The sequence below is a fragment of the Eschrichtius robustus genome, chromosome 4, assembly GCF_028021215.1.
Source record: "Eschrichtius robustus isolate mEscRob2 chromosome 4, mEscRob2.pri, whole genome shotgun sequence".
Classification (NCBI taxonomy): domain Eukaryota; kingdom Metazoa; phylum Chordata; class Mammalia; order Artiodactyla; family Eschrichtiidae; genus Eschrichtius; species Eschrichtius robustus.
Window position 1 is genome coordinate 2,993,490 of NC_090827.1, and position 25,664 is coordinate 3,019,153.

A 25,664-nucleotide genomic window follows, 5' to 3' on the forward strand; every position below is an offset into this window, starting at 1 on the left:
TTGAGACAGTTCCCACCTAATTGCTTCTGTCTTTCTGTGAGGTTTGATGTGCTTGGTTTCACGTAAGGGAGGGAGGAGATAGAGGTGAAGGTTTAAGGGTGACAGAGGTTTAATGAGCATTCTTGCAGATAAATCTTTGCACACTTCTGTTTATTTCCATAAAATCCTATCTGCTAACTCAGAGAATAGATACATTTTTGAGGCTCTCAGAAGATGCTGCTATATGGCAGGGTCCACTTAATTTAAGAGGAAGCTGACCATAAAATGCAGTTTGCCACCTTGTCCCGGCATAATAGTACTGCCTCTTATTACTTTCAAAGTATCCAGTTTAGGTGATAAATTACATGGTCATCCTGTTTATAGATGAAGCTTGACATGAGGTAAATTGAATAAATTAGTTTATTAGATACTTTTAAAATGTTATAATTTGAAAACACTGCTTTCTGAGGAAAAGCCAGCTGAATTCACCTAGGAAAGAGACAATTCACAGCTAACGGCTCTGCAGCGTAGATGTAACCATTCACTGACAGTCCGCAGTGTTGATGTGTCCAGAAGATATACATGTTTCCAAAGAGAAGGCATCACGTGGACTCATACAATTTCAGGTCAAGGTGGTACCTTAGTGGGGGAGTTCCCTGGCGGTCCAGTGGTGAGGATTCAGCGCTTTCACTGCCGTGACCCTGGGTTCAATCCCTGGCTGGGGAACTGAGGTGCCGCAAGCTGCGTGGCGTGGCCTGAAACAAAAACAAGATGGTACCTTAGTGATCACCTGGTAGCCCTTTACTTTTTTGAATGAGGAGACTGAGATCTATAGCAGTTAAGTGATCTGTTTAAGGTTTTAGGGTAATTAACAGAGAACCAAACAGAAGCCAGATCTGATCCCCAGTCGTAGATTTTTTTTTTTTTTTTTTGCTTTAAAAAATTTTTTTTTCAATCTACTCCTGAGAAAAACGAATTAGAAAAATAATACTGTTCATGATTTTTGTACAGCATACCAGTGCTTTCATGCCTTACAAATTAAGAAAAATTATCTACCTCTGTGTGCTGCAAGATGGTCTTCAACTTCTGCGGTACCTCGAATCACTACCCACTATACTGTTCATCCCCGGGATAAGGACAAGCGATGGGAAGGTAAGTAGTCATTTCTGTAAAATTGTTGAGACTTTTCTAGACAGTTTGTATCATTTTGTGGAGGTAAATACTATATTTTTCATGATAGTGTAAAATCATCTAATAATATTTTATAACTTTACAAAATCTGTTACATATTAATATTTAGATAAGCAAATGCTTGCAAACTTATAATAATAAATCTCAGTAATAAAAGTTGGTTTATGGAAGCTAAAATAAGATACGTCCTCGAACAGAACCTAAGAGAACAATAAACTAAGACAGTAATGGACTTAGTATAATTCTCATGGGAAGCAGAGGGGTTATTTCTATAAATAATGCTCTAAAGGATAGTGGGTACTTGTAACCCAGCCTGTAATTTTATCAGGTAATAGTCATCCCAGAATTGATATGTGTTTTTTTTTGGAGTATAGTTGATTTACAGTGTTGTGTTACTTTCTGCATTACAGCAAAGTGAGTGGAATCTAAAAAAATGGTACAAATGAACTTCTTTGCAAAGCAGAAATGGAGTTACAGATGTTACGTATGTTTAAACCCTCTCCCCTCCAGGGGTGAACATGGAGCGGTTTGCAGACGAGGCAGACGTGGTAATCGTGGGTGCCGGCCCTGCGGGGCTCTCAGCAGCCGCTCGGCTCAAGCAGCTGGCGGCCCAGCACGAGAAGGACATCCGGGTGTGTCTGGTGGAGAAAGCTGCTCAGATAGGCGCGCACACACTCTCGGGGGCTTGCCTGGACCCACGAGCTTTCCAAGAGCTGTTCCCAGACTGGAAGGAGAAGGGAGTATGAAAAGTAGTTTTTTATACCCAGTCTCGTCTTTATTGCATCTCTGTTTCCAAATGAAAGGAATGTGGAAAACCTTTTCACCCAGTTCTGTCTCTTAGAGGATACTTGTAGATAGGTTTTTGATTTTAAAAGGGCCAAAAAATTTGAATCATATCAAATATAGTTAAAATTTTAAGCTATTAACTCATTTTTATTTAATGCCTTCTGCACATAGTATTTGTGTACTGGATTTATGAGAAGGTATTATCTTGAGAAGATCTTTGAATAAGTAGAAGATCTTTGAATAAATACAGCTTTTTGATTTTGAGGGTATTTCCTAACTTGTTCCATAGGTGTTTATATCATTGTTCTTAATAAAGTGTTCTATAACTTTCCTGGGACACTGCAGTATCTAAAGCCAAGCAGGATAATTTAATCTAATTTTCTAAGGAAATACATTAATAAGACCCCTTATAACGCAAGCAGAAAAGTCACTGGTATGATGCACAGAGAATCAAGTGCTAGTTTTACTGCAGTCATCATTTGTATGACCTTGGTTAAAATATTGTACTCTATGCATCTCAGTTTTTTTCTTCTGTAAGATGGGGGTTTTTTTTTTGTTGTTGTTTTATTTATTTTTGGCTGCATTGGGTCTTCATTTTTGCATGCGGGCTTTCTCTAGTTGTGGCGAGCGGGGGCTGCTCTTCATTGTGGTGCGTGGGCTTCTCATTGCGGTGGCTTCCCTTGTTGAAGAGCATGGGCTCTAGGCTCACAGGCTTCAGTAGTTGTGGCACGCGGGCTCAGTAGTTGTGGCATGTGGGCTCTAGAGCGCAGGCTCAGTAGTTGTGGCTCACGGGCTTAGTTGCTCTGCAGCACGTGGGATCTTTGTGGACCAGGGCTCGAACCCGTGTCCCCTGCATTGGCAGGCAGATTCTTAACCACAGTGCCACCAGGGAAACCCTGTAAGATGGGTTTTATTACACCTGTTCAAGGTATTCAGTGTTAGAATATTTAGTATCTGTGAACATAGTCTGTAAAGATGGTTAAAAAGCAAAATTCACCTGAGTAAATTTAAAGATCAAACTGGCTTTATTCAGTGATTCTGGGCAGCATCCATCTAGCACACAGAAGGAGCTCCAAGGAGCAGCGGAAAAGGAAAGGTTTTTACAGGCAGAAAGGGGGCGGGGCACGGCAGTCATAAGCAGAAGGGTTATTTCAGGGTACTCCCTGGCGGTCCAGTGGTTAGGACTCTACGATTTAAAAAAAAAAAAGGGGGGGGGGAAAGGGTTAGTTCAGGCACTGTCGCCTACCAGGCGGGGCTCCAGGTGGTGCCTCACGGGGACTGGTAGAGAGGCTGACGGGTAAGATTACATTCCTTGGAGAGGCCGGGACTGAATGAGGTTAAGGTCAGGGCTGGGTTTGCTGACGTGGGGCTTGCTTAGCACAGGAACGATGCTCTTCTTTCTAAAGCAGTGAGCTCCTTGAAACTAGAAATGCTGTAACTTTGCCTGATCAACTTTCTCTCTTCAGTGTTACGTCAAAAATAGGTATCACTGAATTGTTAGTGACACAATAGCAATTCTAAAAGAAAAAGTTTTTCACATCAAAGCCTTATGTAGCCAGGCAGCTCCAATCCATTCCATACCTGTTAATTGCCTTTATCCAGACGAAAACTAAAACTCTTGTCTTTCCATGGAGCAGGAAGTTACAGCAGGTGCCTGGGCACCTCCCACAGAGGCAGGGAGACAGGAAGCCAGCCCCCCCTGATGTTCACTTTCAAAGGTGGCTCCAAGGCCCCCAGCAAAGACATTCCTGGGATGCAAACTGGCTTATTTAGGTTTAAAAAGATTCCCATGCCTCTCAAAGAGAGAAAGGATTTACAGTGCCAGGTTCTCCAAAGGAAGTGATGGAAGAAACGGGAGGAGGATAGTTCCCTTTCCTTTTTGACACAGTAGTTTATGATTTGTATTTACCTCACAAATATGAACTAAAAAAGTCCTTCTCTCTCCTCCTTTTGTTTCCAGGCTCCACTTAACACTCCCGTAACAGAAGATAGATTTGGAATTTTGACAGAGAAATATAGAATTCCTGTGCCAATTCTCCCAGGTGAGGAATGATAAATACTCATAGACTTACAGAATTCCACAGCTGGAAGGAGCTACATTTCATCGGGTGGAATCCCTTCCTTTTACAGATGAGAAAACTAAGGCCCAGAGACTCGAAGGACTTAACCAAAATTTCACAGCTAGCTTGTGGGGAAGAAAGCAGGCCTAGAGCCCAGTGCTTTTGTCTTCCAGTCTAGAAGAACTGAGATAGTCTTGTAGGGCAACCAGGAATTTTTAGTCTGTAATGTCGTTTTCTATGTAATAATTTGAACTCTAGACCAGAATTGTTAGAAAATAAATTGAAATTATGGCCATAAGATGATGTGTGTGTATTTATGTAGAAATTAGACACTGATTAGAATTTCTAAATTAAGAATTTCTGTTTTTGAGATGTCTTACCCATAAAAAGTCAGACTTGTAAACCAAGCATGTATCTGTAGGTCTCCCAATGAACAATCACGGCAATTACATCGTGCGCCTGGGACACCTGGTGAGCTGGATGGGAGAGCAGGCGGAAGCCCTGGGCGTGGAAGTGTACCCCGGCTACGCGGCTGCGGAGGTTTGTGCAGCCCTGTTCTTAGTGCTTATAGGACGCGGTCTCTGTTTCTCCTGAAAAGCAACCACGATGGGTACAGAGGTAAATAGATGTATATTTTCAAAAAGCCGTAGGATTTTAGAATTGCAAGATCAGAAGAAATCTTAGCAAGATCTCACCCAAGAGCACTTGAAGTCCTTGTCGTCACATCAAGTGACTGTCCAGCTTAGGACTGAACACCTTCAAGGATGGAAAATATCTCTGATGTTTGGTTTGTTGGTGAGACTCTCTTCCTTAAGTTGAGGAGACGTTTATTTACTGTTTTACACTGTGCGAAACAAATCTGTGCCCTCCTCCAGGGAGAACTCTCCAGTTATAACTATGCCCTGCTCTCCTTCCCCACCTTCGCAGGTGGCTTTTCTCTTCCCAGTTGAATAGTCCCCATTCTTGAAGCCACCACGTTACATATTTCAAGTCCCGTCAGTATTCTCCTTGCCCTCCTCTGACCGCATTCCCTTTTTATTCCCTTTCTAAGTGGCACCCAGAATGTCTGCACTACTTCAAGCCTGCTGTACAGCAGGGCCATTACCCTCTTCATTCTGGAAACTGTTCTTCCAGTAATTTCCTCAAAATAACTCTTTTGGCAGCCACATTGGACTGTAGCTTCTCACTGAATATTATTGGGGAAATTATTAAAAATAAAATCTCCTGCCAGCCCAGAAAAATCACCCCTACATATTATAAACAAGAATGAAACAGTTTTTTTCTTGCCAAGACTGCAGGGCAGCTACAGGCCATCTGCTAGGGAGGTCGCCGAGACAGAAAGAAATCTCACCCTTTTACAGAGTCAGGCAGATACGGTCCATTACATGCACGTTAATCGTCTCTATCCAAAGGACAAGTAAAGCGTCCTGTATCTTTGTGACAAGCGGGAAGTGACAACGCGGAGGCCAGCACGGAGCCCAGACTCTTCCCCCAGAGAGAGGGAGACCGGCCACCATCCTCCTCCACGGTCACATCTCAGATGTGTCCCCGAGTACCCAAGAAACACATTGCTGAGATACAGACCTGGCAGGAGTCTTACTTAGCTTTTAACATGACTCCCATATATCTAAGAGAGACAGAGAAAGGGTTTACAGTTTTCTAAAGGAAATGCTAAAAAAAATCTGGATGGGAGAGGGAGTTCTCTTGTTTTTGGCACAAGCGAAAATTGAAAAACTTTGTTTTTAACTGTACAGTATATAAACCAAATAAAACACATGGTCCCTGCATTACACTTGCCGCTACTGATTTCTGGTTTCCCAGTTCATGCACATGCATTTGGTTTTGCATTTCTCCCAATTAAACTGTGTTCGACAGGAATCAAAGTCACAAGTAGGTGTTTTGTAGCATCCATGATTTTCACTTTTTGAGTGTATCTGCACACGTGCCCGCTCGCGTGCGCTCTCTCTCCCTCCGTGTCTCTCTCTGTCTCTCTCTGGTCCCCTGCAGCTCTCCTCTCCTCCCCAGGTTTTGTACACCGAGGCCGTCTTCGGGTCCAGGCCATAGCCACATACTACTGTGGATTTGTTTTCAAGGTGTCAAATCCATTGCTGCTGGTTCTTGTTTCGCCTTTCCTCTCCCGTGCTTTCTGCTGAGATTCTAGTGTACAGTTTGTTCTTTCCTGTCCAAAGAGCATTTTTCCTCCGGAGGAAACAGAAACCAAATAAGAGAGAGAATTGCTATTTCTCATCTCCAGAATCATACCTTTGACCAGTTTTCCCTCTTCTTTGTGGTCCAGAAATAAACTTTAATCACCCTTGGGCTGCCTTCAGCCCCTCTCTGTTTTGTCTTGTTGTTTGGTCTCTTGGTTTGGGGTCTGGGCTCACTGGGGACAGAGGCTTTCCCGACACTGTCCTCAGCCGCCCACCTGACGGTCCAGCCTGTCACGGGCCCTGACCCCAAGTTCTGTGCACATGCCTTTGACCCCTGAACTCGGCAGAGGGCTTCCCGCTGCATCTTCCCGGCTCCTTCGTTGTCCTCTGGCAGCTCTCCCTGTTCTTCCTCACCAGGTCGGGGCATTTCCTTCATTTCCAGCTGTTTGAGCTGTGTTCTGTTCTGTCTAGAAGGGAGTAGCTTAGAAGCACATCGCCTTTTTTGCCGGAACGTTCTTAAGCCTTTGTCTCTATAACCTTGAGAACAAGTTCACCTTCTAAAAATTGAAGGCTGTTTATTGTTTCTTTGCAAGCGGTTGTGAATCCCTAGGTGATAACCAAACGTGTTTTCATTCTAGGTCCTTTTTCATGAAGACGGTAGCGTGAAAGGAATTGCCACCAACGACGTAGGGATACAGAAGGATGGTGCGCCCAAGGTATGCACGTGAACAGTTCTGCGCTTCGCAAACTGACAGTGAAAGAGAGAGAATCAACTCACACGCAGTAATTTAGTCTTGCTACAAACTGCACATTAATTAAGTGCATGTTAGAACATTAGCTATTAATGTGGAATTTTTCTCATTGCTAAAAAATAGAGAAACATCTTTGAACTAACCATAATTTAGGCAAGTAGATATAACATGTTTAACAATAATTTTCTTAAAAGATAAAAACATGACATACAAATATAAAACAAACATGGGTCAAAGATTTTATTTCACTCATTAATTAATGAGGGAATCAGTAAGATGTTAGAACCAGTTCAAGGAGAATCAAAAACCATGCACACGTGGGTCAGCGGCTGGGCCACCTCCACGGTTTCCACTTCTGTGGACGAGAGTCATTTGCATTATTACTGTCAGTAATGCTGATGGAGTCTTTGACCGGATTTTGACATCTTTTGGTAAATGCAAAACTGATTGCCTTCATCCATTTCAGAATAGGCCTGTATGGCCTTCTGGTTTTCACAACTTGTTCTTTTTGCATTTGTAAAAGAAGAGCTCCTAAGACATGGATCTCACACTCTGTAAGATCCCTTGGAAAGGACAAGGAAAAAAAATACCTTGCTTTCCTATGATAACAAGCACAAAACACAAATTAACATCTTGATAAATTAACTTGCCTATTCATGTTTATTTGTGGATTGTGTTAATTTCTCAACTAGATTAGAACCTCCATGAAGGTAGAGCTCATGGAGGGTTACTCCAGGGCTAGCAAAGCGCCAGGCAGTGCCGGGGCCTCAGTAGAGATCAGTCCACTCCTAGTTAGTCCTTGCTGCCATCCTAGAACAGAGCTGGGCGTCTAGTCTAAGTCTCCTCCAGCAGACCGTCCTGCTTTTCACTCCTTCCTGCGTAGAGACAAGCAAGTGCCAAAGCTCTTGAGCCTTACCTGCGTCGTCATTCTCCTAGTGGCTTGGCTGGCTACACCAGGATCACATGCAGCCTTGGGGCTCAGCCTGTCTCGTGGCAGGGCCCAAGAAGCTGTCTTGTAACAAGCCCCAGGGATTCTGATGCATAGCCAGGTTCGCAGCACCTGTCATCTCATCCTGCTTCTCATAGTGTGACGTGTGCCCGCAGCACAGAAAGCCAGACTCTGATAGCAGGAGTTTGCAACAAAGTGAGAGTTTATTGCAGGGCGCGCAGCAAGGGGGTGTGAGACAAGCCTCTCAGATCCACTGCAGCCTGGCCTTTGGGTTCGGGGTGTTTTAAAGCAGAAGAATAAAGAAGCTGGGAAGAATCGTCGTCTCGTGACATTTCTTACTCTGTTTCGGGGGTCAGGGTGTCTCTGGCTGGCGACGCTCTCGCCGGGTGGTCCACGCCTCGGGGGTCTGTGGGCTCATCTTGCCCTGGAGAAACAGCCTGAGTTTGTACGTTAGTGGTGAGATCTACAAGAGCCATTTTAGTACAGTGACTGTGTTATCAGTGACAGCCATTGTAGTCATCGGGCTCTAGTTGACTGGTGTTGAGTGAGCACAGGACGAGGTCAGAGGGCACAGAAAGGGAACAGAGTTCTGGATGGAGAGGAGTCATGAACTCAGTAAGGGAGCTCAGGCTTAAGGGAACTCAGTGATGATAAAAGAATGCTGTCTTTCCTATATTCTCTCCTGTGTTATGGCTGTTCTTTTCTGTATTATAATCATTTGATTATAAATTGCATTTTATTCTTTAAAAATGTCCATATTTAATATTACAACAACATTGAAGCACGCAAATTCTTCCATTCTGATAGTTCTTTTTGTGTGTGTGTATTGTCAGGATATTTGTTCAAATGTATATTTTTGTGTCTTGTGCTTTGTACTTGTAAAAACACTCATATATTGTATTTATATAGATATAAAAGCATGGAAGAGTATAGTGGAGTCTCAGGAATTCGAGTTTGTACATTTTTCTTTTTTTTTTAAATTAATTTATTTATTTTTGGCTGCGTTGGGTCTTTGTTGCTGCATGTGGCTTTCTCTAGTTACGGCGAGCGGGCGCTACTCTTTGTTGCGGTGCGCGGGCTTCTCATTGCGGTGGCTTCTCTTGTTGTGGAGCACAGGCTCTAGGCACGCAGGCTTCAGTAGTTGTGGCGCCTGGGCTCAGTAGTTGTGGCACGCGGGCTCAGTAGTTGTGGCTCACAGGCTCTAGAGCACAGGCTCAGTAGTTGTGGCGCACGGGCTTAGTTGCTCTGCAGTATGTGGGATCTTCCCGGACCAGGGATTGAACCTGTGTCCCCTGCATTGGCAGGCGGACTCTTAACCACTGTGCCACCAGGGAAGTCCCCCTTTCTTTTTTTTTAATTTATTTTATTTATTTTTGGCTGTGTTGGGTCTTTGTTGCTGCACGTGGGCTTTCTCTAGTTGCGGCGAGCGGGGGCTACTCTTTGTCACAGTGCGCAGGCTTCTCATTGCGGTGGCTTCTCTTGTTGTGGAGCACGGGCTCTAGGCACACAAGCTTCAGTAGCTGTGGCATGTGGGCTCAGTAGTTGTGGCTCGTGGGCTCTAGAGCGCAGGCTCAGTAGTTGTGGCACACGGGCTTAGTTGCTCCGCAGCACGTGGGATCTTCCCGGACCAGGGCTTGAACCCATGTTCCCTGCATTGGCAGGCAGATTCTTTACCACTGCGCCACCAGGGAAGCCCATGCAAGTTTATTTTCATCCGGCCGGTGGGGTGAGGAGAAGCAGGGATGGATTCTGTGTGCTCCGCCATTTGGCTCCGTGGGTCCTGGCGTGGTCAGGCTTCCTCCTGCTCTTGCACTGAAACATTCTCGTCGCTCACAGACACCTCCGCCTAGTGGCACCCAGTTCTCTGTCCTCTCGCTTGGCCCCTGGTGGGCAGTGCTGGCACAGCTGAGTAACTCCTTCCTTCCCGAATGCTGTGTGGACCTGGCTTGTGACTCCACCTTCTCCTGGTTTTCCTGGTGCTTCGCGGCCCCGCCCGCCACCTTGCTCTCGCTCTGCGCCCGGTCCTCGGAGTGTCCAGTGGCAGCGCTTGGAGCGCGGCCCCCCTGAGCCCCCCCCGAGTCCCAGCGCCCTGCGTCCTGCTGCTCATTCAGCAGCTCTCATCTTAGGTCTCGTGGGCATCTTACTGCCACAGCTCTGATGTGGACGTCTTCACGCTTCGGAGGTTAGGTGACTTGCCCAGGGCCAGGCCGCTGTTAGGTGGTGAGGCTGGGGTTGGGGTAGAGGCTCCAGAGCTGCCCCTTGAACACGAAGGCGCGTGTTGCCTCTAAGAGGAATATTTTAGTTCATTGAGGTCGAGTTGTTTTGTAAGTGGTGCTGAGTAAACTGCATGTTCATCTGGAAGCTTAGACCTTCATTGTTTAAAAATTGTGATGATTTCTTAAAACAATTAAAAAAATTGGAAATCTAGGTTATAATTACAACCTAGGTGTAGGGTAGATAAACCATCCTGTAAAGGCAAGAAATTAAAAACCTATAAGAGGCAGGCCTTTTTTAACTATTTAAAAATTAAACACTTCTGTGTACCAAACATACCAGTGAGTCTGCAGATAAGCAGGAGATCGGGGGAAAACTTTTGACGACCCACGATGTCAAAGAGCACTTCTCCACTGACAAGAAGAAAGAGAACAAACACAGTAGAAGAACATGCAGAATCTTACAGAACGAAGAGCAGATCCCGGTGAGCAGTAGCCGCTGGCCAGCAGGCAGGTCCTCTGATGTCTGTTATCTGGGCCCCAGGCTCCCGTGCCCTCTCCCCAGCCCTCCGCCAGCGCCCGTGCCCTCCTCACGGCACACAGTCACACTGAGGCCTTGCACGCCCACGTAGTTATTTATATTTAGCACTGCCTCTGTGCCTCGCCCCAGGGAAAGGGACAGTGTTTTTCTGTCATCTCTGTCCCAGTGCCTAGCATACCACCTGGCACACCAGAGGGGCTCGGTTAATATTTCTTGAATCAAAAAGAAAAAGTTGCCGAAAAGAGTAATCCAGAAAATGCAAATTAAAATAGCAGTAAGTTAGCCAGCTCTACACGTAGCAAAACCGTGAAAGGAACGGTTATACTGTCACTAGCTAGAAATAGGAAAAGGGTCTTCTTATACGCTGTGGGTGGAAATGTGAATTGTTCAGGCTTTGGGGAAAGCAGTCTGGGAACATCCCATAAAATAAAAGGAGGTGTGCCCTTTGATTGTACACTGCCACTCCTGGGAACCTAGCTTACAGGAGTAAAAGCACCAATGTTGTAAGGATACATACGCAGGGTGTATGTTTTATGACATTGCTTATCATCGCAAACAAACTGGAAACAGTGCATGGCTATTGCCCATTAGCAGAATGGCTGGATAACCTACAGTGTTCCCACATGGACTACTGCCCGCCATTAAAAAGAAAGATGTGAGCCACACAGTGACTTGGAAAGGTTTCCATGAAGTATTATTGTGAGAAAAGTAAGACACAGAAAAGTCTGTATTATATGATGCTACCATTGTGAAATAAATCAGGAACCAAAACAGTTGAGGTGTCTATGTAAATACCTCAGTCCACAGGTGCGTATGTGTGTGCATTAGGGTAAAACTTGGCATGCTAGGCTGTTAACAGGGTTTATGGATGAGTGAAGTGTAGTAAGAGGAAGGAGATGGGAACAAATCCAAAGGTACTGAGCACAGTCACTTATAGGACGTGTGTGCACGTGTATGACGTTGGTGAGCTCTGCACAAGAGACACAGAGTTACCAACAAACGTGAAAGATGTTCAGACTCTAGTGGCTGAACGTATGAAATCAGTAGTGAAATAGTTCTTACCACTTAGAACGAAAATATTTCGCATCAAGGATATCAATCTGAGCCATGCTTATAATAGTGAAACAGCCTGGAATAACCTAAACGTCCAGTTATTGAGAGCTGATTGATAGGAATCTATTCAAGCATTAAAAATGAATGCTTAGGGGCTTCCCTGGCGGTGCAATGGTTGAGAGTCTGCCTGCCAATGCAGGAGACACGGGTTCGAGCCCTGGTCTGGGAAGATCCCACATGCCGCGGAGCAACTGGGCCCGTGAGCCACAATTACTGAGCCTGCGCGTCTGGAGCCTGTGCTCCGCAACAAGAGAGGCCGCGACAGTGAGAGGCCCGCGCACCGCGATGAAGAGTGGCCCCCACTTGCCGCAACTAGAGAAAGCCCTCGCACAGAAACGAAGACCCAACACAGCCAAAGATAAATAAATAAATTAATTAATTTTTTTTAAAAAAAATGAATGCTTAGGACTTCCCTGGTGGCGCAGTGGTTAAGAATCCACCTGCCAGTGCAGGGGACATGGGTTCGAGCCCTGGTCTGGGAAGATCCCACATGCCGTGGAGCAACTAAGCCCGTGTGCCACAACTACTGAGCCTGCACTCTAGTGCCTGTGAGCCACAACTACTGAGCCCGCGAGCCACAGCTACTGAGCCTGTGCACCTAGAGCCCATGCTCCACAACAAGAGAAGCCACTGCAATGAGAAGCCGGCGCGCCACAATGAAGAGTAGCCCCCGCTCGCCGCAACTAGAGAAAGCCGTGCGCAGCAATGAAGACCCAACACAGCCAAAAATAAATTAGTTAATTAATTATTTAAAAAATGAAAGTTTAATTTGGTGTATATTGCCTTAGGCAAATCACTTTATATTGTATAATGTGAAAACAGTTATAAAATGCTTTGTCCGTGTAAACCATTTTTTTGTATGAATGTGGCTGTGTACACACAATACCTGTAAACATATGAATGGAGAAATATCAGGAAATACATATTTCATAAGAGACTTCTTATTATTCTGCATTCCTTTATTCAGGAGCTTTACTGAGTACCTACCATGTGCCAGATATAAGTGCAAAATACAGAGAGCAAAAAGAGAGAGAGAAAGACTTTGTAATTGCAGCTTATTTTTTCCCCTTGGAAAAAACAGATTTCAGTTTTACAGTGTATATCCAGCAGTAGACAACAAGTAAAATTAAAGTGGAAAAAGCAAGTAGCTGCAGAGCATGTTAGGAGGGTCCTGTCTGTGTTAGGAGGATATAAATAGACTCGTGTAGGTTTTTTACTCATGGAAATTTCCTGGCATGATTCACAAGAAATCTATTAATAGTGTGTTTTGCTTCAAATCATGGGACTGGAAAATCAGGAACAATGGGGAAATGGCCTTTCACTTCAAAAACATTTTGTTTTAGTTACATAAGCTTCAGGTGTCCAGCATTATAATCCGCCATCTGTACGCTAGACTGTGGTGAGCACCCCGAACCTGGCTACCGCCTGTCACCACCCACTTGACCCCCTTCACGCACTTTGGCTGCCCCCTTTCACTCCTCACTGTACATTCATTTGTAGGTAAGTGTTCGTGGGGGGGGGTGAGCATGCTTTATTTGTTTTTTTAATTCATACAAACTTAACCATTGGATCAATATGACAAAGACACAAGGTACACTGTAAAATTTAAATTAAATTCCACTTACAACAGTACTTAGTTCTGTTACTGAAATTATATATCTGCACCTTCTCTTCTATACCTGAATCGTAGATCAACTCAAAACTGACCAGAATGTGAATATTTTTAAAATTGTCAAACATTGCAATTTAACATGTTCCCGTTTCTTAGACAACTTTCGAGCGGGGGCTGGAACTACATGCCAAGGTCACAATTTTTGCAGAGGGCTGCCACGGACACCTGGCCAAGCAGCTGTACAGGAGGTTCGACTTGAGGGCCAGCTGCGAGCCCCAGACGTATGGGATCGGCCTCAAGGAGGTACTCGAGTTTGCTGGTGTGACTTTCATGTGAAAAGATGAAGCTTAACATTCATTTGTATTGTCGTGTGGTTTACAATATTGATTTAATTTTATAGTTATATTTTTCACTAATCTGAAATGTTCATAATGACTGAAAGTATTAGGGATATTTTTCAAGGGGCTGGAGAATATTACTAATCAAATTTCACTATTACCTAAATTGTGTCTGCATGTTCTAGTTGTTTTATCAAATGTTGATTGAAGTAAGTCTTGAATTTGAAAATATTTGTAATATTGATTTTTTTCATGGTAATGCCTTCTGCCCTAATAGGATTTGACCTGTTATCCAATGCTCTTTGTAAAATGACCACATCCTACAAGAATTGTTTATTCAAAATTATAACGTAAAGATAATTTAGGTTATGAAATATACACTCAGCCGCGGTATATTGACCTGCAGCCTGAAATTTAATTAGGCTGAGTGTTGTATATTTTCTCAGTTTATCCAAACCTTAGGTCTATTAGCGTAAAAGTTTCATCATAACTTTTGTTAAAAATCTTTTTAGGGTAAAGCTCAGAAAGTTTCAAATTCTATATATAACTAGATTCATTATATTGTGAATAAGGGCTTAATTGTTTTGGTAGGCTGTACATAATTCTATGTGATGGCACATAATATCTGATTTTTAGATAATATTTCCTGTGGAAATTGTTGTTTGCAATTTAAAACTTAACCATTCTGAAAACAGGATGATCAGTTAGCTTCAGTCGGGGAGAGGGTGGTGCAGGAGGGAGCACACTTTTTTTTTTTTGCTGAAGAATAACATCTGTCCCATAAAGTAACAGATCCGAAGTGCAGGGCGCAGCTCACGTTCATGAGGCGAACACGCCTGTGTGGCCGTCACCCGGGTCAAGGTGTAGGTGGTTCCCAGCACCCCATCTCTTCAGCGGCGTTTCCCACAATCGCATGAACGCCTTACCCATCTGAGAACTTAATTAATGTCTTACAGAGTTCCTGACCTGTTTCTTTACTCCTGTCATCCTGCTGCAGTTTGATGTCCTTTTCTGGGATATTTGAAGTACTTTTTTGTGTGTTTCTCTTATTTCTGCTTTTCAGTTGTAACTTTCATAAATAAGACATAAAACTTAGCAAGTTTTATACATGTGGTGACATAAAACATCTAAATAATACTCTAGGACTTTTTTTTTAAGTTATGGATTATCGATGAGAAGAAGTGGAAACCCGGGAGAGTCGATCACACTGTCGGCTGGCCCCTGGACAGACACACGTATGGGGGCTCTTTCCTCTATCACCTGAATGAAGGGGAGCCCCTCGTAGCGCTCGGCTTCGTGGTAAGTTACACTCCGTGATGGGAAGTTCCACTCTGAGAGCCCCACTGGGTCTTCGGTGTCACAGAACCAGGGCTTTGCATCTGGAGAATGTAAAAGGCTTCTCATTTAAAGCTTCCTCTCTGCTTTTATCCACATCTGAAGTGCTTATGGCCACTGTAGACAGTGGTCTGCTTCAGCTCACGTAGCCGTAGTACCGTAGCTGCTACACGCCAGGCCCTGTGCTGGATGCTTCCCTGGGAATCCTGGTCCATAAAAATCCTGTGAAGTTGGTCTAGCGTTATTTTACTGGTGGGAAAACTGAAGTCCAGACAAGCTAAGCAGCCTTCCCAGACACATGCACTAAGTGACAGAGGCAGGATTCATGCCCGAACCTGTCTGACCTGAAGCCCGTGTCCACTGTGGCACGCCACTGCAGGAAGTGCAGTCCGCACTGGGTTTGAACCTCTTAACGAAAACAGGACCATTTCCTCCCTTTTGGTCGCTTAAACATCTTTACAGTAAATTACATCTTGAACATTGCAAGGAATGGAAAAGTGGTATGAGTTACTGCACCTTGCAGTTGCGGCTTTATAGTTCAATGTCATGATTAGACTTGTATATGACACGTTGTTAAATTTATGCATTATTGTTGTGTTCGGTGCATCACTGCGATTTAGTTTTTATAGTGACTTAATCTTTTCAAAGCAAAAAAGGTTTGGTTATTAATTTCAGCATTTTGGTAAAACTCTAATCTCTAATGTTTTTCACCTTCTTTTTTTGTAAGTGCGATTACATTCTTTTTCTTCGTTTTTGCCTCAGTAGTACTGCATCGAGCTTATTAGTGTATTTCTGGAGTTGGTATTGAGAAATGAATGATAAATTTTTACAACTCCTTTTGTAGAAACATAATGTGCAACACTTACCTACAAATATTTTTCTAATTTGGACTTTGATTTACAAAGCACAATGATTTATTGATACGTTCTAAATGTTTTCAAGTTCTGCCAGTTATAAACACATGGCATCCTTTTGTTTACCCTTTCTTTTCCAAACAGATTTTATTGGGTTATTTATTTAAATCTGGGTCATTGCATACATTTCTCCAAGTACTTTGAGTACAAGCAATTTAATGTACATGTTCTCTGGTAAATATTGCTCACATTTCAGCCTGATATAATTTGAAATAACAATGTCTAATTTAAATATAAACATTTTAAGGTTGGTCTAGACTATCAAAATCCGTACCTAAGTCCATTTAGAGAGTTCCAGAGGTGGAAACACCACCCCAGCATCCAGCCGACGTTGGAAGGTGGGAAAAGGATCGCATATGGAGCCAGAGCCCTCAACGAAGGTGGCTTTCAGGTAACACTTTCCGCCTTTTTAATCCTTATTTCTGAATAAATTCAACGTTGAAACATAAGGTAACAACTTTAGATAAAGGATAGAAGATTATCTCAGGAAGAAAATTTAAGTAACTAAGCAAAGCACCCTAGTATTTATAAAACTGTACCACACCAGGGTTAAATGACACCATGAATTTAGTTTTAAGGACATATTGATTTCTAGAGAAAAATTCATGGGCTTCTTTGTTTATTGGTTTGTCTTTAACCAGAGTATTTAAACTATGTGATCCAAGATCTTTTCCTTTATTCCTTTGCTGCCAGGAAACTCAAGGACAGATGTAGTTTTCAGCAAAGGTAATTAATTAATCTCAGCTGCCTGGTGTCATCCATGCCCTTTAGGTGGCCTCTGTTAAGTTTTTACCCTTAATTGTCCTATTTTAGTATATGTTCAAAATAAATACTATCGAGTGCAGTTAATTTATTAAGTATTTAGTTATTAAACAAATAATTTTTTAAGTATTTAGTTATTAAACAGTGAAACAAGAGCTAGATGGCTAACTATGATAAAAGCTGTTAGAACTGTTTTGGAAATAGTATTAGACAGGTAAGATGATCTAAAAGTCAGCTCTAAAACTTACACTAAACGGTTTGGTCAAGTTATTTAACTCCTCGGGTGTTAAGGGATCATCCGTAAAATAAAGATGATCCCCTCTGTCTCTAATATTCTAGGAATCTAGAACTATTGATATTTTAGAAATCTGATATCTTTTTGTTTTTAATCTGCTGTAAAAGTAACAAATAGATCATAGAAAACTGGGGAGAAAAGTTGACTTAACCTTTAAAGTGAAGTTCTAAATACATTCATAAAGTCAAGTAAAATCACAGCTAAATTATGAATGTCTTCACTAGAACCCTAAAATAACACTGTCCCTAAGTTCCGTTGCTGCGGGGTTACCTCTCATGAGGTGGTTTTTATTTCTGGAGCAGTTATTCGTTTGCAATAATATTTGCTAAATTTCCTATGTTCAAGCCCATTAAGCTTTTTTGAGTAATGTGCATAATACCTATTGCCAGCCTAATTGTACTCTTTAGCTTATAGTGTAAAGGCTTCTGTATATTCAGTGGTACGTGCAGACTCGTGTTTATGACAGCTGCCTCGTGTGCTTCAGCACCTCACATGATCTTTAGATGAGCAGGAAGAGATGACCCCACACACACAATACACTTCTTACCTAAGTTTTCTGATTTAATTAGTCAAAAAGATTCAGAAACTTACTGCCATTAAGTTTTTGAAGACCCTTCAGAGACAAAAATTTGGAACATCCAATTTTATTTTGTGCTAACAAGTATTACATGACTTTTTATTTCTCTTTCTTCAGTCTGTACCAAAGCTCCCCTTTCCTGGTGGGTTTCTAGTATTTAATCCCTGTGTTTTTTGGGGGGGGGGGTTCTTTTTTCTTCTTTTAGTGCAGGGAAGTGTAATTTTGTTTTGGTGCAGAAATAGTTTAGGTTACAGAAAAGTCCTAGGAAAAGGAAGTTATGAGACTGATTTCACCAATTGTCAGGTGGAAGGGTAAAATCTGTTACTGTAGAACTACTCCAGGCCATACCCATCTTCTTCAGTGATATGGCCTGGTTCCTCATGTTAATCCCCGGTTTTTTGTTTGTTTGTTTTTTTAATTTATTTTATTTACTTTTGGCTGCCTTGGTTCTCTGTTGCTGTGCGCGGGCTTTCTCTAGTTGCGGCGAGCGGGGGCCACTCCACACTGCGGTGCGCGGCCCTCCCACTGCGGTGGGCGGCCTCTCCCACTGTGGAGCACGGGCTCTAGGCGCGCGGGCTCAGTAGTTGTGGCGCACAGGCTTAGTTGCTCCGTGGCATGTGGGCTTTTCCTGGACCAGGGCTCGATCCCGTGTCCCCTGCATTGGCAGGCGGATTCTTAACCACTGCGCCACCAGGGAAGCCCTAACCCCCGTTTAATGGATGTCGCAGAATACATCTCTCTGTACGACTTTTCCTGGGTCCCCCACGTCCTTAACAAGACGTCCAGCTGCCCACAGAGGGTAGGATCCTCCCAGAACTGAAAAACACACGTTTCCCTTGGGCCATAACATTTTTTATTCTTAGGACTTAAGCGCGCATTGGGAAGAATTTGCACTAGCGATCCGTGTCCTTTTATTAAACGTCAGTCTTCTGGCTCCTGAATCAGACTTAGGATTAGCAGGGCCACAGCCTGATGAGAGGAGCACTGCCATGATCCAGGTTCCTAACCGTTACCTCTGTTTGCAGCTCCTGGCATTCCAGAAAGCCCTTCCCCCTGTTGTCTGCTCTGCGGCCCGATTTCACACTCTCTTATCTGCGTGGTTCTGATGCTGAGTTTGGTTGGAGAACAGCAGTCACACCTGGGCCCGCCTTCTTGTGCCAGCGTTGCTTTTGCTTCTCACCGCCCCTCCCTCGCAGTTAGAACTCTGTAATCACAGGAGCGCGGCCACAGCCCCTCGGCGTGGCGGCTGAGGTGGCGGGCTCCCCGTTGACCTCCTCTCCTCAGGGTCCCTCTCAGCCCATCGGCCAGACTGTCACCACCCACCACTTTCTCAACAAAGACCCGTGGCTACTGTAGGGAGCCTCCAGGAGGAAAGAGCAACTCCACGGCTCTCTTTCCTTCCTTTCCACTCCGCAGATGACAGTGCCGTCTCCCTTCCACTCCGCAGATGACGGTGCCGTCTCCCTTCCACTCCGCAGATGACGGTACCGTCTCCCTTCCACTCCGCAGATGACGGTACCGTCTCCCTTCCACTCCGCAGATGACGGTACCGTCTCCTGAGGGAGGCAGTCTGTAACTTAGCTGCTACATCGTGGGGCTAAACCAAAACCGTCACCCACCCTTTAGTACGTTGTTTTCCGTCAGAAGTGTATACTGAGGCCCAAACAACCATCTTAAAGTTTGTTTTGGAAATTCAGTTTATTCTTACGTTAATTAAGATGTGTTATTTAAGGTAGTGGCTAATTGTGGCGATGCCATGATTAGAACCTAGGTTTCCCTCCCTGGACATCAAGGTAAAACAAGGAGGTATGAAGAGTTAAGGTAACATCCTTTGTAAATCATGTGTTACCCACAATGCGTGTGAAAGCAGGTCACAATTTAGATAACAGTCGTTCAGGTTTAGAGAATATTTTTAATTATGACATAAATATGTATAAATAAAAACATCTTATTTAAATGTTAATGCTCTGGTCTTAACATCTGTCTCATGTAGGGAAGTCATGGGGAGGGAGGTGGAAAAAGTCTTAACAGAAAAAGAGCAATAGTTCTGATCCTCGTTTTTAGAGGGGGAGAAAAACTGCCGTGGCTCTGATTTCTCTCTTCACTTGTATTCATTTTCGTATAATTTTTTTTTTTTTCGGTTTTTCCCTACAGCTTTCAAAGAGGCTGTAATTTGGTGTATTCGGTTCCGTTTGTTTAATTTGAACTAACAGATGCACTTTGACTGTTTCTCTCCTCAGTCTATACCAAAACTCACCTTTCCTGGGGGCTTACTAATTGGTTGTAGCCCTGGTTTCATGAATGTTCCCAAGATCAAAGGGACCCACACAGCAATGAAAAGTGGGATTTTGGCAGCAGAATCTATCTTTAATCAACTAACGAGTGAGAATCTCCAATCAAAGACGATAGGTAAGAACTTCCATTTATTCTCAGGTTCTTCACGGGGACGTTTAAAAAGAAGCTGTGTAAACATACACTCGGTGTACAGACAGAGGATGACAGTGGATAGAGTTAGGAATCTTGGCGGTCTGGTACGTTGATTGTATCGGGCATTGAAAGATGCCTCGTGTGACTGGCGCTCTGCACACAGCACCGAGATGCCTGCTGGGCCAAGCACACTGCAGCCTGCACGCCGTGAGGGAGGGTTTTACGGCCGCCACGTGCCGTTTCATGAATGGCAGGTAGAGCGGCCCGAGGTGTCCCGCCCCCTGGAAACAAGTTCCACGTGAGGGTCCCGCCTCGCATCGCACAGGCCCAGGTGGACCCTCGCGGGCGCCCCCGACCTTCACTGCAGGGCAGGCAGCGGACGCGCCTCCGCCTTCACCCCTGTCACCCTCCATCGCGGACACGCTTCCTGGGTCCCGGGGGCCCCCGGCTGACGGCCGGCCCCCGAGCTCCCTGCACCTCGGCTCGGCTCGCTCTCCGGGGTCCTCGCGTGGACCTCCCCTGTGAATCGGCACCGCGCACGCGCACACAGGCGCGCGGCACTGCCAGCCCCGCTGCCCGCGCTGCTCCCTCCCCGGTGTGCTCCACCTTCCGCCCGGCTCACTGTCTAACGTGCTCGCTGGTCAACCGCGCCGCCTCGGGCGGAGCACTCCTCCAGAGCAGGGCCTTCGCTCCCTGTGGCCACACGCCCCAGCAGCAAGCCCGCAGATACCCGACAGACAAGCCGTGTGCCTTAGGGTCGGGTGACGCGCTCCTCCAGGTAGCCTGTACCTTCAGGTGTGCTCGGAGACGGGGGCCCTGCGGGGGAGCAGGAGGGACCTCGGGGGACAGAAGAGGCAGGGCCCGTGCCTCAGAGCTCCTCGCCGAGCCCGCATCCCAGCCGGGCGCCAGCCCCGCTTGCACCGCGCACGTCGGGCGGGAGCAGGCAGGTCACCGGCACCGGGAGGAGGGAGGTCACGGGAACCAAGACGTCCTGTTAGAGATCAAGTGCAGGGCCCCAAGCTCTACGTGCTGCCACCTCCTAGGGCCGCCACAGCCGAGCACCACAAACTGGGCAGCTTTAACCGGGAAGGTATTCGGAGTTCCGCAGGCGAGCACTTCGCAGCTGTGTCCAAGTCTCCAGTTTCCGGGGGCCCCGGGCTCCTGGCAGAGCGCCGCCAGCCCCTGCCTTGTCTCTGTGTCCGCGTGGCACCCTTACAGGACGCCGGTCATTGGACCAAGGGTCCAGGCCACTCCAGCATGCCCTCATCTTAACTCACTATACCGGCAGCGACCCTCTTCTGACCAATTCTGAGACAACTAGGGGTCAGGACTTAAGAATACCTTTCTGGGCGGTCACGGTTCAGCCCGTAACAGACGTGTTTCAGTGATCAGCTCCATAGGTAGCATAAACTCTCTTAGAAGCTTCCTTTTCAGGTTCACTGAATTTTGAAACTAATTTTCCATGCTACCAGTATGGCCTTACTGCCTATTAACAACCTATCAAATGGGTATCTTTTTGGAAGATGTCAGCATTTATACATGAAACGTTTTTCAAGTGTGGTCTCATATGACCACCTGCTTTTTATAACTATGTAAAAGTCATCTGTCATTTCGGTAGCAAAGTACCTTGACGATAAAGTGTTTTATACTCCTTGAGGCAATTTCACTTAACATTTCATGTTTTTCATAAAAAGGACTTGATGTAACTGAGTATGAAGACAATTTGAAGAAATCATGGGTGTGGAAAGAGCTATATGCCATCAGGAACGTCAGACCGTCCTGCCATGGCGTCCTGGGTGTGTACGGAGGGATGATGTACACTGGAATCTTCTACTGGATATTCAGAGGGATGGAGCCCTGGACCCTAAAACATAAAGGTAATTCCGGCCTGAGTATGAACGTTAGTCCTTAGGAAACAGGATCCAGTAAGTAGGGAAAAAGGTGACCTTTTACACTCTACTGTTTTAAACTTGCTTTCTTAGAGAAATGATGAATTCAGTATCTTTAGGAGAACAGGGTATCATTGTTGAAAGAGGGCTAAAGTCTTAATTCTTCAGTATAATATTTACAGGCTTTTATTAAAATGTCTAAGGAAGTACTTAAGAATTAGATACATTTTTACTAAAAACCTTCCTCAAAACTTGGGAAGGTTCTGACTGCGATCAGCTCAAGCCAGCCAAGGACTGCACACCTATTGAGTATCCAAAACCAGATGGGCAGATCAGTTTTGACCTTCTGTCATCCGTGGCTCTGAGTGGCACCAACCACGAACACGACCAGCCGGCACACCTGACCCTGAAAGATGACAGTGTACCTGTAAACAGAAACCTGGCCATATACGACGGGCCCGAGCAGCGGTTCTGCCCTGCAGGTCAGTACGCGCGTTTCCATCCACTCCTGAAACGTCAACAGGAGGATATGCTTGAAACACGTTAGAAATAGCCTTCCGTTTTTTTAAAGAAAGTTCTCCTTCTATTGCTTTCCACTCTGAAATTGTAAATGACTCCCATCTCCAGCTTCCTTTCGGAAACTCATTCTTCTTATGTTTCTACTCTAATGCTAGGGCAGTAGGGATTTCTCGTTAAGCCTAATTCAGATGGCATTTCTCAAAAGCAGCCTTTCTCTGTTTACCCTCAGCGCAAGGTTAAGGGTTACGGGGAAAAGCACCAAACACCTCTTTCCGTGTTCACGTGACTTAAAAAAAAATCATTTCTGTCACGGCTGCTCCTGTCTGTATATACGTATGCTCACGTACACCCACACACATATACATTATATATGTGTACACAGCCTAAACTACTAGATTTTGGCCACATGCAGCTCAGGGAAATGGTCCCGGACTTTAAATCCATCACGGATACTGTATCTTCCAGTGCTGAGCTTTCACCTAGAATTACAGTAGGAACTGGGTCTCGAGTGCTGGTAGAACGGCATCCAGCTGTGTGAAAATCAGACATTCTGGACAGGAACTAGAACATTCGCTCTGTGAGGGAGGGGCCTGGACCGTCTCGTGACTTTATCTTTTAACCATCTCTGTCATCCCGCTGGGTTGTAAGCTGAGGGTAAGGGCTGACCTAATTTGTCTGTGCAGTCGTGGCGCACATGTATACAGGCAGATCTCATTTTATTGCACCTGGGAGATACTGCTTTTTTTTTAACAAGTCAAAGGTCCCTGGCAGCCCCGCGTTGAAGAAGCCTGCTGGGGCCATTTTTCCAACATTTGCTCACTCCATGTGTCACATGTGGTAATTCTTGCAAAATTTCAAACTTTCTCATTATTATACTTGATATTGTGCTCAGTTATCTCTGACGTCAGTACTATGACTCGCTGAAGGCTCAGATAGCATTTTTAGCAATAAAGTGTATTTTAAGTAAGGCATGTACATTGTTTTTTAGACATAATGCTGTTATTGCACGCTTCACAGACTGCAAAGTAGTGTAAATATAACTGTTAACATATGCACTGGCAACCAAAAAATTCACATGACTTGCTCTATTGTGATAATTCACTTTATTGCAGCGTCTGGGTCTCTGATAACATCACACCCAAAAACTGCTCAACCTCGAGTTCCCTTGTTGGTGACGCCAATTCAACCACATGCTGCGTACCTTCTGCTTCTATCAATCATTTTTAATTTATACAGTAGCAGATGCACACACCCAGACCTCTGTGATATTCTGTGGGTAAACATTCAGTCCACCAACCCTGAGGGTTTCTGTGGCTAATTTCTCCAGGACTTTAGCCTCTGCTTTAGAGGCAGCTACTGCACGGAGTTGCCTGTGTTTCCTTACAGGAGTTTATGAATTTGTACCTTTGGAACAAGGTGACGGATTTCGGCTACAGATAAATGCTCAGAACTGTGTGCACTGTAAAACATGTGATATTAAGGATCCAAGTCAGAATATTAACTGGGTGGTGCCCGAAGGCGGTGGAGGCCCAGCATACAACGGAATGTAAACTGCAGCCGGCTTCACCCGCGCCAGTCTCTCTAAAACGGACGGCAAGTTAACTTCAAATGTTTGGAAGTTCACAGGTGTCAAAAAAGCTTAAATATATTTTTGATCAGAATGTTCATAAAATAAGTATCAGTGAAATCATTTTATACTGTACCTAAAACTGTCCCATAAAAAATTATGAATCTCTCTCTTAAATAAAACATTGTAAGTGATGCAGCATCTCCTTCTCTCTCCAAGTCTTCTGAGGTTCGGAACACACTACTGGCACTGCTGGCCTCCAGTGTACACTTGACTCATCAGGCTCAGCACTTCCGGTGAAGCGTATCTCCTGGACCAGAGGTTGGCGTCCGGCCCACCACTCTTCTTACGCAGTTTTACTGGAACATAGCAGTGCCTCCTGGTTTACACACTGTCGACGGGGGCTTTTGAGCTCCAAGTGCAGAACTGAGTAGCTGTGACAGACTGTAATGCCTACCTGACCCTTTAGAGACGTCTGCCAGCCCTGCACACCCGTCACAGAGAGATGCATCAAAGAACTGAGAAAAACAACACACATACTTAAGTTTTCATCTGTTTATTCAAACAAGATGTGTCTAGGAGTTTAAAATACAGTGGACACCATTATCCTCTGTAATGCAGAGAGCCATTTAAAATGAGTTCAACTTCACCATATTTTGTAACACTGGTCTATTAAGAGTGAATCCCTACCTGTATTCCTAGACTGCAAACAATGGGAACTGAAGTCTCAGAGGGAACACATTAGGGATCACACATACTAGACAAGACCCTTCAATTGTCTTACTCGCTTTATACAATCAATGCATACTTAAGCAAAACTGAATTCCTTATTAAGCAAACATTTTTGCATAAGCTGCCTTCTCTTTATCTTTCCGTGCCTTTATCTTTTGCTTGACTTTGTGCAATTCTGCCTGGATAGCTGCAAAATAAATATGTAATATGAGTTATTTCTCAAAACATCCAAAAAATTAGGCTGACCAGCAAACTGATGCTTTAGTATGATAAAAAATGATAAAACTCTTCAAAGAGTAACCGAGCCCTATTAACAGAGTATTTATTTCGAGAAAGCGACCACACAAACATAAAAACCACAGAGCACAATTTTAGGAGACCGTCCACCGAGAGAACTAACTGAATTAATCACACACAGATGTGCCTTCTCCCTTCCATCAGAGGGGACCCCACTGAAGTGCCTCCCCAAAGACCTATTTCCACATCTAGACCTAGAATCACCATTTGTACTTGGTTTATTTGAAAAACAGGCTGATTTTTGTCACAGCTTTCCAAAACTTACCTAAAACATTCAGTAGCTAGAATACTTAGGTCATGGCCACGTTCAGCTTAAGAAATGGTCCCAAACACTAAATTCGCCCTAAATACTGTGTCTTCTAATGCTGCTCTTCCATCTAGAATTACAGGACAGCAGAGCAAACAGTCTTCAGACACGTGGAAGGCGGCTGGAATGTAAGCTGAAGGCAGGGACCCTGACGTGTGCTTTCTGCAGCATGACTGGAGCCTGGCCTGCAACAGGCGTGCTGCAGTATCTGCTGGACAAATCAACCTCTGAGTGGCAAAGGGTATGCTGGTTCATGAGGATAAATTCTTAAGGGACAAAATGAACTTCCACTACAGAAATCGCCAACTTACCTTTATCCTCTGGTGCTATCTCCTGAGCTTTCTTAAGATCAGCCTTTA

General features: G+C 44.6%; 2 protein-coding genes across 6 annotated transcripts in view; one reads left to right on the plus strand and one right to left on the minus strand.

Moving 5' to 3' along the window:
• Window positions 1-24,440, plus strand: part of ETFDH (electron transfer flavoprotein dehydrogenase) — a 38,272-nt gene extending 13,832 nt beyond the window's left edge. Inside the window, exons 2-13 of one of the 2 annotated variants that reach the window (XM_068542386.1) lie at window positions 991-1,131; window positions 1,681-1,910; window positions 3,917-3,998; window positions 4,438-4,556; window positions 6,805-6,882; window positions 13,503-13,649; window positions 14,843-14,983; window positions 16,181-16,324; window positions 19,808-19,976; window positions 21,689-21,871; window positions 22,144-22,365; window positions 23,789-24,440. In XM_068542386.1, coding sequence (XP_068398487.1) covers window positions 991-1,131; window positions 1,681-1,910; window positions 3,917-3,998; window positions 4,438-4,556; window positions 6,805-6,882; window positions 13,503-13,649; window positions 14,843-14,983; window positions 16,181-16,324; window positions 19,808-19,976; window positions 21,689-21,871; window positions 22,144-22,365; window positions 23,789-23,952 — 1,820 coding nt within the window. In that variant the 3' untranslated portion in view covers window positions 23,953-24,440. The remainder of the gene's footprint in view (window positions 1-990; window positions 1,132-1,680; window positions 1,911-3,916; window positions 3,999-4,437; window positions 4,557-6,804; window positions 6,883-13,502; window positions 13,650-14,842; window positions 14,984-16,180; window positions 16,325-19,807; window positions 19,977-21,688; window positions 21,872-22,143; window positions 22,366-23,788) is intronic. The other variant, XM_068542387.1, reaches the window with a different exon arrangement.
• A 69-nt stretch (window positions 24,441-24,509) lies between these two features.
• PPID (peptidylprolyl isomerase D) overlaps window positions 24,510-25,664 on the minus strand; it is a 29,329-nt gene continuing 28,174 nt past the window's right edge. For 2 of the 4 annotated variants that reach the window (XM_068542393.1, XM_068542391.1), the window contains 2 exons: window positions 25,617-25,659; window positions 25,017-25,516 (listed from right to left, as the gene is read on the minus strand). In XM_068542393.1, coding sequence (XP_068398494.1) covers window positions 25,311-25,516; window positions 25,617-25,659 — 249 coding nt within the window. In that variant the 3' untranslated portion in view covers window positions 25,017-25,310. Of the gene's footprint in view, window positions 24,889-25,016; window positions 25,517-25,616; window positions 25,660-25,664 lie in introns of those variants that run through there. The other 2 variants (XM_068542395.1, XM_068542392.1) reach the window with 2 other exon arrangements.